The sequence below is a fragment of the Stegodyphus dumicola genome, chromosome 2 (genome assembly GCF_044657685.1).
Source record: "Stegodyphus dumicola isolate Sdum_Otavi_A_Nest chromosome 2, ASM4465768v1".
Classification (NCBI taxonomy): Eukaryota; Metazoa; Arthropoda; class Arachnida; order Araneae; family Eresidae; genus Stegodyphus; species Stegodyphus dumicola.
In genome coordinates this window covers 68,248,068-68,266,045 of record NC_140769.1, presented here as the reverse complement: position 1 = coordinate 68,266,045, position 17,978 = coordinate 68,248,068, and the positions used below count along the sequence as shown (strand labels likewise).

Below are 17,978 nucleotides of genomic sequence, written 5' to 3'. Positions count from 1 at the left end.
ATAATCTCTGAAGAGACAAAATGTTTTCATCTAGCCTATATTTTTTTTCAGCAAGAAATAGCAGTTAAGAAATCGTAACAAGCGATATTTGAATGGAGGAAAATGTTAATGATTTGAGGTAAATATTTGTAATAATTCTGTTATGCAATCAATAAGTAATTATCATCAATACAATGTGATTATTTACACTGCCACCAAAAGCCATAAAAAAGTACTGATGAGGCAAAGCATTGTCTTTCCACATTGTCACCAAAAAGTATTTATGTAGACAACCCATGTGTGCATGTTATATTCTCCCAGATAGCTTTCAACTTCTCTGGCCATTTTCACAAAATGTAACTTCAGATTATGGTATCCATTATGGGAATTCCAGTGTTTTAACATAGCATAGATCCACATACTGAAGTTTTTATCATCCTCGCGAAAATCTCAGACTTTGTTTTCTGCATGCATATAGCCTAATATGGCTCACTTAAAGGTATCATGTGCCTCATTTTTCTTTCTTATATTAAGATTTTAGTGCTAAGGTTGCACACAGTGCCAAGTTTGTGGATGTATTCATTTTTTTTTTTTTTTTACAGAAACATCATTATGTTCATGCTGAGAACAACACTGCAAAAGTATAAATAAGTAAATAAAATAACTGTACATTACATAACACTACAATAACTGCACAATACTGTACATTAAATAAAATAACTGTCTTGTATGGAAAAATGAGAATGTAAAAAATTTGGTGAGAATGAATGCATTGTTAAAATAGATATAAAACTATTAAACAAACAGTTCTCTCGAAAGTTGCCAACCAGTTTTCGCTCTGGTTTCCAAGTCTGTAATGAGTTTGTGACTTTTTTGGAGGGGGGCACTGATAATTGAAAGTACCATGTTTGCTAAAATGTTTTATATTAAATTTATTAAAATATCTTATATAACTTGTCTGATGATAGGAATTTACAGAATGTGCACCCATGTGATTAATTACTATATTTAAATTATTAGCCCAGGGGTGCGATTGGCTCAGGAGAGATATTAATTTCATTTTGGCATTGTGTGGTGGTCCTGGAAAATGCCAAAAAATATTTTGCATATAAAAGTTTGCATATAAATGTCTGAATAATTTTTCAAATTGTTGGCTGAGTTATATTTAAAGAAATAAAGCAATAAAGAATGTGCATGAATGCATGTATGAAACATACATTGTGAGAAAACAATTGCACCTAGAGACATCACATTTTGAATAACATAGTCCTCTACTTGAATATGGGTATCTGGAAGCCCAATTGTAGAGTTTGGAATTTGTTTTACTTTCTGTTTCATATTTTGTAAAACTCTTAACAAATTTTTGATTAACAAACTTAAGAATTTCTATTAACATCAACTAACATCAGCATTTCAAACGCTTTCTGTTAATATTGCATGCATCTTCAAGCATGGATGTTTTATGTGCAAGGTTTCCTTTTTTTATTGTGATATTGCTGTTGAATTGGATTTGATGGTTTAATTGTGAATAACATGATATTTAATAAATAAAGGTAACACACAAAATGTTAAAAAAATGCCCCTTTGGCCATAATATAAAATCAAAAGCTTTTAGATTTTTGTTAATAATTAAATCATCATGATAGCCAGGGCCAGATTAAAAATTTTAGAGAGACTGAGCACTTAAAAGATTTTATCCCTTCCCCATGTACATGCTCAGCATAGTACTTGAATTTACCTAATTCTTCCGAATTTATCTTGGGTTAGTTGCATCATACATTCCATGGTTAAATTGTCAATGGGAAATTTTTGTGATACCTTCTTTTTCAAAGCCTTTAACCCTTTCCGGCATGCTACCTTTTAAAGTTGGAGTTTTGATTAAAAAAAATGGTAGGCAGTCTAATTAGGTCTAGAGGAGTACACAAGTAAAATTTTGTGAAGATAGCACTTATCTTTTAATTCTGTGGGTGTGCCCAAAGTGGACACACTGATTGAATAGAGCTTCGAAAAGAGTGCTGAAACGAGCGTTGTTGTCAGGAACTAAACATGGCTAAAATATATGGACTGGTTTGCGTTGAGCTGCCATCTGCTATAAATAAAGAAGGTTCAGAGTAACCTATAGTAATATATCCTTTTTTCATTCAATTTTTTTGTGCATACAGAAGGAAATTTTTAGGTGTGTCCAGACCGCCAGACTTTAAATTAATATTTGTTTTGTGTGCTCAATTTTTTACAATGTTGATAAACGATAATAGAGGCTTGTCTAGTCTCAATAAAATGCCCCATTAATGGCGATAAAAGACTTTTTGTAGCACCTAATCTTCTTGAGAATTCAATTTCTTAGAAAGAGGGGACAGGAAAAAGTCGCACAGTTCGTCTATTAGATAAGAGGGGGAAGAGGATCTTCAATCAAATTTCATGGAGTTCATACCCTATCTTACTTCGTACTAGATTATGGGTAGTAACATAGCATTATCTCTTCATTCAGTTGTGAAAAGGCATGTTTCAAGTTTATCAGATTAAAATGTTAAACCAGTTACCTAAAGTCCATCTAATAGAAAAATTAGGTTTAATAATAATAAAATCTATTTGATTTCTTACCAAATAAGGTTAAACCAGGGATTTGAAAGCTGATAATAATCTTGCAAAATATTTGTTAAAAAATCTAACTTTTATTTAAAGAATAGCAAGTATCTGATCACTTTTGTGACATGATTTTCCTGCAGAAAAGAGAAATTATTAAACTTTAAGCTCCGTGTTTTGTTTTTGAGTAAATTACTAAATGATAAAAGAACATACTTCAACATTTCATTTTACTGCATATAATATTTTTTATTTTACTTTTGGAAATAAAAAGTGTTTGCCCTCTTTCATTAGATATATATTGCTTGCCTGATTGAAAATTTAGACAACTGTAGCAACAAGAAATTTTAGAATTGGAATAATAAAGTAAAATTTGCATCCTTGAAAAGTGCACCATACAAAGTAAAATTAATTTTTGTTGCCATTTTTTTATATGAACATTATACTTGAAATTGTTGTGAAATCGAAGTACAGATCTCAGATTACTTATGAATATCTTTAATGACCGTTTATGAACAGAAAATTTATATTTTATCACAAATTAGTGTGTTGATGAAATGGAGTGTTAAAAGAAATATTTCTATGTCAGTGAATTTGTTTTTCTCTTTCAGTTAATTTTATGTATTTTGGTGTATTTTATACTACAATATGAATCACATTTTACTATAAATTTGCTTCAAGGAAGATGATGTTCATCAGACCCTTTATATATCCTAAATGTGCTTGTTGATATGAAAGGTTGTAAGACCATTGTTTAAGAGCATAGTGATTTTTGTTGTATTTAATAATTTTGAGTATTTTTTATCTTTCATATGCTTGAATTGCAGTAGCTGATGGATAACATTAATTTTATGTCTCTTTTGCTTTTAGGTAACTTGTTATGTATTTTTTAATCCATTGTGTGTTGTTTGGGTTAAATTATTTTATTCCAGAATATATATTATAACTTAAGGTTCCTTCACATAAAATGCAATTAATGAAATTAGGAATGGGATCTCCAAGTCTTCTTTCTATATCAATATAATCTGTGTTTTTTCTGTAAAATCCTTTCGCTTGTGTGATTTGGGTGAATTTTGCTTTGGTGTTAAAACTTAAATTACACAATAACTACGTTCCTTCAAATATAATTTTTTATTCTTACAGCTCTTCAGACTGATATATTTTGAGTTGAGGTCAGCAATACTTATAACAAAAATAAATTTTTCTTATATTCCTTCATATTTATATTAATATATTGTAAAATTAACGATTTATGCTTTTAGGATAGAACATTCTAGATTGTTTCAGAAGTTGATTAGTTGGTTGAGTGATTGATATCTTGCCTTAATCCTAGTCATTGAACAGGATTCTTTTATACATTTAGATAAGAAAGAATTTTTCTCTGTATCAATCTGAAATTCCTATTCATTGTGTTATAGGTAAGGTGATATTTCAATATGGTATTTTTCTTTATATTTGGAACATAATTTTTCACTTTACATTTTTGGTAATATTTAGAAAACAATTTATTTTTCATTTTATATTTATATTCAGAACAGAATTTTTTCACATTTTCTCATATTTTGAGAACTTTATTTTCAGAAGTATTAAAAAAAATAAATAAGAAATTCATCATGATAAGAGTTAGTTTGGAAAGGGGAAAAAGTCATAAATATTGTCCCCCCCTTGCTCTCAAGTTTATTCACTTTTCAGACAAGAAAGGAGGAAAACTGTTTTTTAGCAATGTGATTTAATTTGGTTTATTAAAAAAGACTTATGATTTTCATTTGAACTGAAGATGTCAGGATAGTCTGATGTTTTTTAATATTCTTTAGAAATTTTAAGGATCATAATCAGTTTTGCCTTCCAAATTATTGCTTTATTATATAAATCTGGGAAGTGATGGAAGTATTTTTGTAATATATGGTTATATTTTTTCTGAAAATTTATAAAATTAGGAGACCTTTGTGTTAACAAAGTTGAATGAATTCAGCCTTTAAATCTCTGAGGTTTTTTTTCTTGAATTTTATGAATTACTACCTCAGCTCTACAGTAATTATTAAGGTGACGGATAGTATCACAAATAAAGATAAGATTCTATTTAACTTATACTAGAATAGCATTTTCTCAAAACTTGTCTTGTGCTTGGCGATAGTGTTGATTTGGAACGTTTCAGACGATAAAAAAGTGATAACGATAAAAAACGATTTGACGATAAAAAAGTGGTTACTGATTTGCACATGTTTAAGAAAGAAACATAATTGCATGTAATTTTAGATAAATTGTCAACAATTTATTTAAAAAATAGTATACATACTGGAAAATTCATTTTTTGCAAACTTTCTAGTGGCCACAATTCAGCAGTTACTGTTAGTAATAACTGAAATATATTATCACAGTGACTTGGTGCCTGAACATGAACTCTGCTAAATAAAATTTCAGGTGATGGTCCCTGCAGTGCCATAAGAAACAATATTTGTGATCCACTAAACCAGTTCTCAGCATGAAGACTTTTCCTTTTTTTTTATAGCTGCATACATTGCATTGCCAAATGGTTTCTTTTCGAGCATATAATAACACATTATGTCCATTTTCAGAAATTTTTTCTTTTGGTGAAATATATATTTTGTAAACTGATAAGCCTTACAAGGATGACACTTCGAGTGTGAAATGCAGAATTAAAATTTTGTCTTTTTTCTCTGTCTTTATCTCAAGAAAAGTCTGTGTCAGAGAGACTCACTTTTTTATCTGTTGTTTAACTTAGCACTGGAAAAGGTCATGCAAGACTCTCAACTAAACACGAGTGGGACTTTTCTGCAAAGAACAATTCAACTGCTAGCTTTTGCCGATGACATTGATATCATTGGGTTATCTAAGTGGTCTGTTGTAGAGGCATTTGTCTTGCTTGACTATGCAGCAGGAAAGATGGGTTTAACCATTAACCATCATCAAAGACAGAATTTATGATGTTAACAAATAAAATCATGGACCTGCCTTTAAAGATAAAAAATTATACTTTTGAGTCTAAACAATTTTAATATCTGAGCACAATGATTTTGAGCTGCAATGACATTAAAATTGAAATGAAAAATAGCATATCTATGACAAGCAGATGTTTTTATGAACTTAGAAACCAACTTAAATTCAAATTAATTAGTATAAAAACCAAGATAGGAAGCAAATACTAAACACTTAACAAGACAGAGGAATATCTACTGCTGATATTTGAAAGGAAAATTCAAAGGAAGATTTTTTTTTTTTTGACCAGTGAGCCAGTGAGGTTATATAACCATGAAATCTATAGGAAATATAAATCTGATATTACCAAAAATGTAAAGGCATCTCGTATTAGATGGCTAAGCCATATGTAAAGATATGATGATGCATTTCCTGCTAAAAAGATGACATAATTAAAAATTCTACTCAAAAATAGAGGGGAAGCAATGAAATGGAAGACCACCCACTAGATAGCTGGTTTGTGTGGAAAAGATTTTAAAATTAATGGGGGTAAACCGATAAAGCTTGGAGAGGCAGCCTTGGCTTTGTAGCAGGCTTTTTTTTTTTTTTTTTTTTTTTTTTTAGTGTAGCATTTTTTTTCAGTTGATGGTAGATTGAAAAAAGTAAGCATGATAAGTAATGGCAATGAAAAACCACTTAATTTAAAAGGAAAAATTTTTATCAGCCAAAGAAACATGAGATAAGGTATATTTAAGGGTGCCCCTTGGATTATTAAGTTGTTGTTTCATTTATCGCCAAGTTGTTGTTTCATTTATGGTAACCTGAGTAATTGAATGTTATGGAGACCCTATTATGACGTGATTGGTGTTTGATTGTGGTGAATTTGACTGATGGGAAAATATTTGTTGGATGTCAGTTAGGAAGTACATCACGTATTGTGTATTTTGCATCATAAAATGGCTGCCAGTGGTAAAGTGGGTGTTTGGTGGTATAGAACAAGAGAGCGGAAGGTCCCCCCTTTTTTTTAAGTGATTGAAGATAGAAGAAAGGAAACTTTGTTCGATGTAATTCAATGAAATTATAAGTCTCCTGTTTGTACGTAGGGAATGCATATTGTTGAATGTAAAGGTTCAGATGGGTTTGTTGGTTCAGTCGAAAACGGTTTGTTGGAAGGGTTCAATTGCTCACCATGTAAAGTATTCCATTAAAAAGGAAACATGGTTTCAGAAAAGCTTTTGGATGCTGTTAAGGAATTTTGTGTGCCACGGGCTGAAGACATGGAAATTTCTAAATAAGATAAGTGGATATTGTCTTTGTGTAGTGCTTAGATGGTACAAGATGAATTTCTTTTTTCTTATGTTATTTCATTGTTTGATTTAAAATGTAGTTTATTGAGGTATATGTTTTTTGATTGGCTGTAGTGTAGAATTGGGTGTTTCTTTGACTTTTTAAGTGAAAATAGATCGCTGTGATGGACAAAGTCAAGGGAGTGAGCAATGCTGAGATTGTGCAATTCTCTAATTTTTTTTAAGTGAAAATAGGTTGATGTTACAGGGGTAGAGTTTGTGCCATTCTTTAATTTGTTAATAAGGCTTTGTGCAGTGGCGATTTTTGGTGCAAAAATTAATTCCTTCCCTTAATTCTGCATCCTTCCCTTAATCTGTAAATCCTATAAGGTATTTCTCCCGCCTTCCTAGCGTGCCTTCATCGTGTAGTGGTTCTGCACACTGCGCTAGTATTCCAGAGGTCCATGGTTCGATTCCCGGCGGAGGCGATTGCTCATTTTTTCATCTCTCCGGCCTCCAAAAAAATCTTAATATCTCTATGGCGCCCAAACTAAAAAGAGTTGTGGATAATGACTTTCCACACCCAGGATTTGGCGATTGGCTTCCCTAAAAACCCCAGTCACCCTTTAAAAGGGGGAGTATATAAGCTATTTCTGGCGGCTTCCTAGCATGCCTTCGTGGTGTAGTGGTTCTGCAAGCTGGGCCGGTATTCCAGAAATCCGTGGTTCGATTCCCGGCAAAGGCTTTTGCTAGTTTTTCATCTCGTTCGCTTCCAAAAATATCTAATGTCTCTACAATCCTTTCCTTAATTCTGTATCCTTCTAGCAACTTTACCCTTTAGAGTTTTGAAATTGAGCAGCCAACTTAATGGCACATGGTTGGTGTACAACAGGAAATTCCAGCTGTAGAGATAGTAATCTACTGCAGGGGTTCTCAACCTTTTGACTAACACGTATCATCTAAACAAAAACTGAACACCTTTAGTACCACCACTACAAAGTAGTACTACCACCACCACTCTTGAACAAAGCTCAGATCGCATAAATTTATGAGTGTTAGAGAATAAACTCAATCAGGATGTTGGGGTTTTAATTTCTGAATTTAATAGTTGAAAATACTTAGCTTCTTTGCGTACCACCTACTTTTCTCTTGCGTACCGCTGGTTGAGAACCCTGCTTTACTGCCTTTGTGATGGCTAATGGCTCTTTCTAGTGATACACCTTTCTTTCTGGGTTTGAAATGTTTTTACTAAAATAGGCAGTGACGTACTCCTGCCTATTTATGTCGTTAAAACCTTTAGGACTGGTATGTTTTGTTTTAAATTTAATTTTAACTGTGGCATGTTCTGTAAATGAATAAAGAGTCTTAACAGTATGTTTTGTACTTATATATGGTTACTTATATATGGTTAGACCATAGCTTACACTTTCTCATGAATAGCTTCAGTTCCTTTATTGCTGACATCTGTATCGAGAATAAAGTTGTATTCCATTTGGGGATAAGTTGGCATAGAAATAGAAACTAAAGTACTTTTCTGAGTTTTCTTCTTCACACACATGAGTCCATGAAAATTTTTGCTTTGCTTCTATTAGGTGTTGAAAAGATCTTGAAGTTTAAGAGAAACCTTTGAAAAATCTTCAATAATAAGTACAGAGGCCAAGAAAACTTAACTGTTTTAAATTATCATATCTGAGCTTCTGGAAGTACTTTTGGATATTTTCTAAATTCTTAAAAAGTGCTCTCTGTTGTAATAATGTTGTTGAGACAGAGCTGGTGTTAGACATTTTGCCACCCGGTGCAATATCCGTGGCTTTTATATTATGCCATTTTATTATTTTTATAAATGCGTGCATAAATTAAAATTTTTTGCTGTTGCTAAATCCCATTGAATGTTTCGAGGCTGAAAATATCGGTACAATGTCCACTGCCTTTCCTAATAAACTGGCTGGAAAATGTAATGCTTTGGTGAACAGGGTCCTACTGATTTGCATGAGAAATAATTTCAAATTGTGTTTTGAACCCTTTCCATGATGACTTCCTGTCGTATGGTGAGAGCTTAATTATGGACGAAATAACTGAACCAGAATATTATTCAAAGCAAGATGAGTTGGAACATCCAAAGCAGGTTTATAGATGACATTTGTTTATAGATGAAGCCACTTCTCAAAATTTCTGCTTTCATCTTAAAATTTCTTTTTCCAGTCTCTTGTTTATTGCAGAGATCTCTTGACTAACATTCTGTATCTCTTTATAATTTTTCTTCTACAGCAGCTGCTTAGTTCATAGCACTGACAACTTTCTCTTTGATGCCAACAATATTCTCCTTCATTTCTGCTGCTTGGTTGCTCATCGCAGCACCATTTCTCTCAGTGACCAATGGGTCAAACTTCGATTATAGTGAGCAATATTTTTATGATTCGCAAAATTTCTAATGACTTCCACCTTCCCAGCTCAGCTGATCCTTTCACTAAAAAAGTCCTTTAGCATTCTGAAGTCAAGCAAAAGTTAGAGATGATTCATAAACCCTGCAAACATGTGATGGTGGTCTTTTCCATCTTGTGGAGTGCATGGCCAAGGTTATCCTACGAAGATAATGAAGTGACGGCAGATGTTGCTGATTGGATGGAAGTTTATTCTGCATAAGAGTGGCAGAGTAGGGGTCTTGTATGGAGATCATTCTTTGATCTGTATTCAGAGAGTACACTGATCAAATTTTATCTTGTTATGTCGAATTTATCAGTTGATGAAAAAGTAAGGGTTTTACGGAAGTTAGAAGATGGCATGAAAAATTCCAAAGTCTACAAAAAGTATGATTTATCTTCTTCTACTGTTTCAACACTGTTAAAGACCAATGAAAAATTAATGGCTGCATTTGATCCAAACAAGAATTATTGTAAACGTTTGAAGAAATGTGCTAAAGATTTTGGATAAAGAGGATTTGTATGAAGCTCTGTTAGATGAAGGTGCAGCATTTTGCAGACTCCAGACATTCTCTTTTTTGATTTTGATTTTATCAAGAGAGGCAGGCATGCTTTTAATAGCTTCTTGCCCTTCTCCAGACATTCATTAACTTGAGTAGAGATCATTTTTACCTCACCTGATAAAGGATTTAATTTCTGCTTCTTCGATTGATTTCCTCTGGGTTTCCTTGTTTTGAGACGAAAGGTCTGCCTCAGAGGTTTTGCCTGCAAAAGCAGAATTTTTAGTTATATTGTCATTTTTAGTCATATATAAACTAGGAAAGAAAGTACAGGATGAAAAAGGTCCTGCCAGTATTGCCTGTTGCTGGGTAAGGCAAAATTCTCTAGAACAGGGGTCCTCAGCCTTTTTGTCCTTAAGAGCACATTCTAGAATATCTGTTTGACAGCGTGCACCATTTACTTTTTCAAGGTGAATCTCTAGTTGGATAATAATTAAGTTAATAATACATGCACATAAAAAAAGAGATCGGTAGCATTTCACTTTGTGCTGGTATCTATGTTGGATGCAATTTCTATTTCATTAAAAATGAGAAAACTTTCACACATAATTTTACTAATCGGTTTTCTTGTGATTGCACAGCAGTGGTCACACGTTAAGCGATCGGCGGGCACCTCAGTGCCCGTGGGCATAGGGTACCTGCTTCAGAACTTTCCAAGCATTCTAGAGGCTATGTTAAGACACTATAACCACAGTGTCATTCACTGCAGGCATGAATCACATAACACAGTGTTGCGAGAGGGGCTTTGTGGCTTCTAATTTATTATTGGAAGCTATTTTGTCTGATAATACTGGACATCTGGCTATCCACCACTTGCCGACTTGCCTGGTAGTCACTCAAGCCTCAGGATAAGAAAATGTTACATCAGCATGCATTACTAGTTGCTTCCACAAGGCTGGATTGGACATTCTCAAGAGGTGCAAATAACTGAGGAAGAAGAAGATAAAGTAGATCACTTGGTTAATTTGGAAATGAACAGAGAAGAATTTGAAAATTATGTATCTGTTGATGCCAATGTTATCACTTCTAAGATACCTACTCCAGAGGATATTGCAGCTGAAATTCAAGCAGATGAAAAATGTAATAAAAAGAATCATGATAATGATGAATGTGAAGAATTTCAAGCTGAACTGCTCCAAACATACTCAATGCAAAGAAAACTTCAAAGTTTTCGAAGCCAGGGGTGCAAATGACAATATTTTTCAGGCCATGAATTTCTCTGAAGAACAATAACACAAAAAGGAGACAACAAGATAGTTCAAAGCAAATTAACCAACTTCTTTGGTACTGTACAGAAATAAAAAACCAGTAAAGTAAGTATATATAATATAGTAAATATATATGAATTTTTTTGATTTTTCATAAACCCATTTTTTTACGAACAGTCCTATAACAAACAAATATCATTGTCACTTTGTGGTTGTTATAAGTGAGTTCTGTATTTTTTTTAAAACATGTATATGTTTTTAAAATTTTACTTATTGTATGAGAAATTTATAGTTCAATGAGAAATTTTATATAAGATTTCTTTCATTTTAAAGCAAAACTGTTTATAGCATAATAAAATGCCTTAAAATTTGAGTAATATGTTTGTTTTATGTAATAGTATTGATTCATTTTGAAATCATGAAAAAATTGGAAGAATCTCAGATTATTAAAGTTATAGATTGAAACATGTTATTCTCATCTTTTTTTTTTGTTTAATAATATGTATCTTAAATAATTATTTTTAATGTGCTCGTTACTTATTTTTTTAGCTTTTCTGTTGCTTGGTTATCATGAAATCATTGAAAGAAACTAATTCTGAAGGGTACACTTATGTTACTTCAAAAAGAAGAAGAAACAGAAAATATAAGGGCCATCCTGGGCCTGTCAAAAGTGATGTAGCTTCTAAACAAAGTTTTACGAAAGGTCTCATGGATGAGATTCAGAATGAATTGAAATGTTCTCAATTTTTTATCAATTTTAAGCAAAATCTTTTGAGCATAATTGAAGAAAGCAGAAAAAGTTCTGAGCTATCCAGCAGTTCTCTAGATTCAAGTGATTTTATTAAAAGTGCTAACAATGACACTATAAATTCAATTAAAAGAACTGATATTGTGTGTTATGGATTAGGGAAATTTTTTTCTTGTCCAATTGCTCGTTATCAGCTTGGTTTCTTGACTGCTTTACAGCATGATTTGCAAACAGAGAATGTTTATATTTATGATCCACAATTCAGTACTGAGGAAAATATCTTTTTAGAAAACTTGGGGTTTGAGGTTATAAAAATTAATGAACAAGCAGCAAGATCAGTAAACTGCAAAACTATATTTTTCATGCCTCATTGTGAGCTTCCACTGTATAATAATCTTTTGTGGTCAAACTGGAATTTGAGCAGCCTTTTAAAACTGATAATTATTGGGAATAGTTTTCATTCTTATGAATGCAGAACTAAACTTGAAAAAAAGGCAAAATATATATACCTTGCCAATAATTTTTTGAATGAGATAAAAATAGCTAATGATTTTAGGTTCACAGATGTATTTAATGATTTATCTATTCATTATTTTAAATGTGAAGCCTTATCTCATGTGCCAGCTCATGTATGGTCTCAAGCTGAAAAACCAGAATATAGTGATGAGGAAATAATAAAATTAATATAACTTACCTTTGTTTTTATGTTTAATGACTAGAAATAAAATTTTCAGAACAGCAGTGCACATGGGCAAAAGTTAAATACTATTTTAGTGAATGACAATGAAATTGAAAGTAATTAATTTATAAGATTTTAATTTTATTTGGAATATTATAAACAATGCACTAATGTGTTAAACTTCAGCAACAAATTCATTTTGCAGCATACAACCACGAAGTTGCTGGAAAGGCAACTCATTAGAAAGGTGATGTATATGCAAAGATCAGCACCATGATGTCAGAGGGTATATCAGGGTGTGCAGAATTAGAGAAGTCAGTGTTCACAGTGTAAGGCAACTTATTTGCATTTCCCAGGCATACTACTGCAAGTGAAAGCGAGGTCATACATGGAATATAGCTGCAAGAAAACATCAGGATGCCTTTACATGTTGTAGAATGATTAAGTGGTGTAATTTGATGTCTGTCCCGTAAGAGCTTGGAACTGGTAAGTGTGTGGTTTCATGAGCTTGGAAAGCTCGAGAATAGTAGTATATTCAGGTGTTCTTGTTGATAAGAGGAATTCTGTTGATGCAATGCGAAGTTTAATAATTTTAAAGCAAAGCATCTTTAACATCTCTTATGCAGTACCATTTCTGCTTTCAGAGTGTTGGAAATTAAGTATTATTCTTATATGGTATGACGATGACAAAGAAAAAAAAAACCACTTTTCATGTTATATTAGCATTTTGAAATTTTTATATTAACAAAAGATGTCCTCAACTTTGATAAATAATCTGTTGGATTTAATAACACATTAAACAATTTTATTTCAAAAGATTGTTTATAGGTTTATTTAATTATGAAAAAGCACTCGAGGGCTATCTGCCTAAAAGATGGATGCCTTCGTGGGGCCTTTCTAAGAGAAACTGGCTCTTATGCACGTTAATTTTAGACAAGAAACTACAGCCATTTCAGGTGCTTCTAAACAAGCAAGAATATTTGATTTATTATAGTGAAAACCTCGAAACATGTATATGAACCCGTTACATAGATTATCTATAAGGAAAACCACGAAAACACCCATGCAGCCAGGCTGTTCAAGGGGATTTGAACCTCGGACCGAACTTCTAGTGTTCAACCACTCGGCCGCTGGTGGGTGTATTTCAGAATTAACAAATTCTTTTCTGTGTTTGTTATCTTTCCTATATCCAATATTGTCATACTAGTAAATAAAAAAATGGTGCTTCTTTGCTTACCTTTTTTTTGTTTGTTTTTTGTTTTTAAGGCCTTTTTTTTTTTTTTTTTTTCAAATTTTCTTTTACTCAGAAACTTATTTATTTGAACACTGCAACTATTGGCAAAAAGTTTTCTTCTGCAGTTAACCCCTTCTTTCATATTTCACTGTGTTCTCTGAGAGGTGTATCTAGGAGGTCTAGGCTCTGAGGGAATATTTATACAAGAATCTAGTTCCCACGTAGCACAACTCTATGTGATTATAGCTAATCTCTCATTTATTGGCAAAACTTTAAAAAAATGCATCCAACAATTATTAAAATTTCTCTCAATTAAAGTTGTTACAGTAATTTTATTTTCACTCCCGTTTTTTCTTTCGTTAGCTATGATATTGCTGCAATTCTTTGGAAATTTAATTTTTAAGTTTTTTTCCCTTATTAATAAAATTCTTTATTAATTCCTTAAAGACGGATTAATAAATTCTTTAGGAATTTGCACTATTCCTTGTTAGCTCATTTTTAACACATTTATATTAACATATATTAGCTGTTGTATTTTTAATATGTTAGTCAGCTTTAAAACGTTGGATTGGAAGATACGAATCTCATCATTGTTGAAGGCAAACAGCAAGAATCAGCATAATATTTGTAAATTTTACAAGATTAGTTTTGATGGTTGTAGGGAAAAAGTAGAGTTCTGGCTTGGCAGTGGGAGCTTAAGAGTTGAGAGGGAGCTCCCGAGAAGGAATGGTCAGCCGTGGGAGAGATGCTTATCTGAAAATGGGGACAGGCAGCCATATCGAGTAGAGTAGTTGCTACGTCACAGAAAAAGGACGTGTGCTTAGGTTTTTCTTTTTTAATTTGGTGATTTAGGCATTTAGTAGTTATATGATAATGTGTAAACTTTCTTATTTTTATTGAATTCTTAAAAACGCATATCAAGCAGGTGTTTTAAGTGACTAATACAGTTGATTTCCTTAAACAAATATTGAGTACTATTTCCTAATTTGGTGATTTAAACATTTATATCCATGTGATCACTTGTGAACTTACTTGCTTATATTGAGTTCTTATACAAACATATATCAAGTACATTTTTGATTTTCGTTAAACAGAAATTACTGTAGAATAAAATGTTTCCTTCACAGTATAACCTCTAATAATAATAATTATTTTCTTACTTATATTTATCCCATGCCTGAATATCTACAAAACTGCTACGTGTCATCACAATTTAATAAGAGATTATATTTTATTGATTTCCTTCATTAATAAATTTTTAGCTTTTGTGTTTTTTTCCTTCGTATTTAAACTGTTTTACTAGGTATATGATGATTATTTCCTAGGTACCCTTAACGACGATTTTTTTTTTTTTTAAATTTAATGATTGAGTGATCCTATACACTCAGAATTTTTTCTCATTTCTTAAATCTTTTGTTCATAATATCAGATATACTTTCCGTAATCTTAATTACATTACTCATTTTTATTATTAAATTCATTTTACCCTGAGTTTTTTCATACTTGTTAGCCATACTTTTAACTTATTTGTTATATTTTATGAGTGTAATTACGAAAACACGCGATTTTGTGTGTTATATTATTCAATGCTAGATGTAATTTTTAACTTTTTTCATTCTCCTTAACGTTAGTGATCTTCAACATATTCTGTATTTTAACTTATTTCATATATTTTCTGATCGTATAGATGACCTGTATTTAATTTTAGATGTAACATTTCTTGCTTGTTTTGTACATTTTAACCTTCCTTATATTTAATATACTCTAATTTTTAACCAATTTATATTTTCACACTATATACATGACTTTTACTTGATTTCTCTCATACTTTTTAACCTTCATAATTTCCAATATAGTCCTAATTTTAACATAATTCCTATATTTTCACATTACATACCTGACTTTTATTTAATTTTAGGTGTAAATTTTAACTTCTTTTCTATATTTTAACGTTTTTAGTTTCCAACATACTCTGAATTTTAACTAATTTGCTATATTTTCACACAATGTACATGTAGCTATAATACACTATGTATTATAGCTACTTTCATACGTTTTAACCCTCGTAATTTCAAATATACTTTTAATTTTAGTTTAATTTCTATATTTTCTGACCATGTATATGAATTTTATTTAATTTTAGATGTAATTTTTGTTTCGTACATTTTAAACCTTCGTAATTTTTAAAGTACGCTCTAACTTTGAAGTTGCTTATTACATTTTCCTACCATATACCTGACTTATTTAATTCTAGATCTAAATTTTAACTCCTTTTCTATTTTTATCGTTTTTAGTTTCCAACATACTACTAAGAATTTTAACTTATTTGTTGTATTTTCACATGACATTCATTTAATTTGTAACGATTTTCATACATTTTTAACCTTCCTAATTTCAAACAGCTTTAGCTTAATTCCTCTATTTTCTTACCAGATATATAGGCTTTATTTAATTTTAGATGTTATTTTTAACTTGTTTCGTACATTTTATACCTTCGTAATTTTTAAAGTACTCTAATTTTGAACTTGTTTATTACATTTTCCTACATATGCATGAACTTTAATTAATTTTAGATGTAATTTTTATACTTTTCTGACACTGTTTTTCTTTCTAGTTTCCAACATACTCTAAAGTTTAAATCTGTTCTATAATTTTTGATTGTAATTGCACTTTTGATTTTACTATTTCAGCTAAATTAACATGCTTACATTTCTTAAACATAGAGATAGATTTCAATTAAGCATTTTATTTTACAACATTTAACTGTTATTCATATTCAATTCATTGAATAGCCCTTATTAATCCATATTATTTATTTACTTAGTCCATATTTTATAGTACTATTTTAATTTGCTAGTTTTACAATTTATTATTCTGTAGTACTCTTACTATGACTGATCCTACTATTTTACTTCATTATTAACTTCATTCGCATTTTCAAACTTTATAATTTCCTGCATATTCTGGTATTTCCTTTTAATTCTTAATACCCTTTATATCTGAATATACGTTTTTAAGCTCTTCAGTGTTACTAGTGTTCAGTTTTGAATCTTGATTCTTATTAAGCTAGTTTGATAGATTCCGAATTTTTAGAATGAAATCTCAACTTTCATCCATAATTTTAGAACCATATTCATTCTTTCATGTACTCAAATAAAATTCTTGCTTATTATTTTGAAAGCTCAGTACCCTTTAATTCAGTAATTTGTACTAATTAAATATATTCTACATTACTTTGAATGTCTCGACTATGCAAATTTTCACTTTATTACCTTTGCCTACACTAAGTACGGATATTTCTGCCTTCATGAACGACTTTCCTGTGAAATTGGCGAAATTTGACGTTACATGTATAAAAGAAATTTCTAACATAAACATTTCCAGTATCGAATAAGAGATGAATGACCATCGATTTTACCCATTGGTTACAATTTCATCTCTTGAAAGTTTGTTTTATTGATATACATTTATTTCTAATGCATAGTGTTAACACATTTTTTTTAAACTTAGCCCAGTTCCAATTTAATTCACTAGACAATTTCATATATGGACTAATTTTTGATTTCTTAGACTAAAATGTTCTTTCGCAAATGTCAGTTTGCATTAATTTATTTTCTTTTGAAAGATATCTTGTGAAGCACTGCCATACCTTTACACAACATATATCGTTACCAATATACATACCTATATTTACAGAAGGAACCAAAGACAGGAAAAGTAAGAGACATTTTACCCAAATCTCCACTATAATTTCGAATATTTTAACCATTTTCATCACGAATACAGAAATTTCTTCATAAAATACTCATCATATCAGTTAAATATTCCTTACCAATGTGCATTTAATGAAGAATTACCCCTGTTCAATACAAAATTACACCCAAATAATTGTTATGTTTTCTTATATATGTTTGCATTATAGGAACTTTCTATGAATTTTTGAGAACTGTAATTTGCTAAATATTACCTTTTTCTAAGAAAAAAACTCCAAAGACCATCTAAATCATTCAACTGCAGTATAGAATACCTATCTTAAAACTATTTTCTTAATATTAAGAACTAAATGTGAAATAAGCATTTTCCACTGTAGAATATTTAATGTTTTACCCAAATGAGGATATAACCTTTACCAAATTTAAGTTATTTACTCAGAATTCCCAACAAATTTTTAGAAAATGTGCGATAGAAAGCAATTTATTTACCTAAAAATGAGTCTTAACAGATTCTTATCGGCTCCAGATTTATTATCACTTTATCTACCCTCCTCAGTATAACAGAAAAGTCATGAATCATTTTGTAGTACAATTAGCACTTTACATACATTTATTACTAATTCAAATAATA

The 17,978-nt window shown here is 31.0% G+C and overlaps 1 protein-coding gene across 3 annotated transcripts in view; it reads left to right on the top strand.

The window, feature by feature from the left end:
• Positions 1–13,636, top strand: part of LOC146998465 (SRR1-like protein) — a 28,362-nt gene extending 14,726 nt beyond the window's left edge. For all 3 annotated transcript variants that reach the window (XM_085810744.1, XM_085810743.1, XM_085810745.1), the window contains exons 2-3: positions 52–118; positions 11,523–13,636. In XM_085810744.1, coding sequence (XP_085666870.1) covers positions 11,544–12,410 — 867 coding nt within the window. In that variant the 5' untranslated portion in view covers positions 52–118; positions 11,523–11,543 and the 3' untranslated portion in view covers positions 12,411–13,636. The remainder of the gene's footprint in view (positions 1–51; positions 119–11,522) is intronic.
• Positions 13,637–17,978: the final 4,342 nt, after the last annotated feature.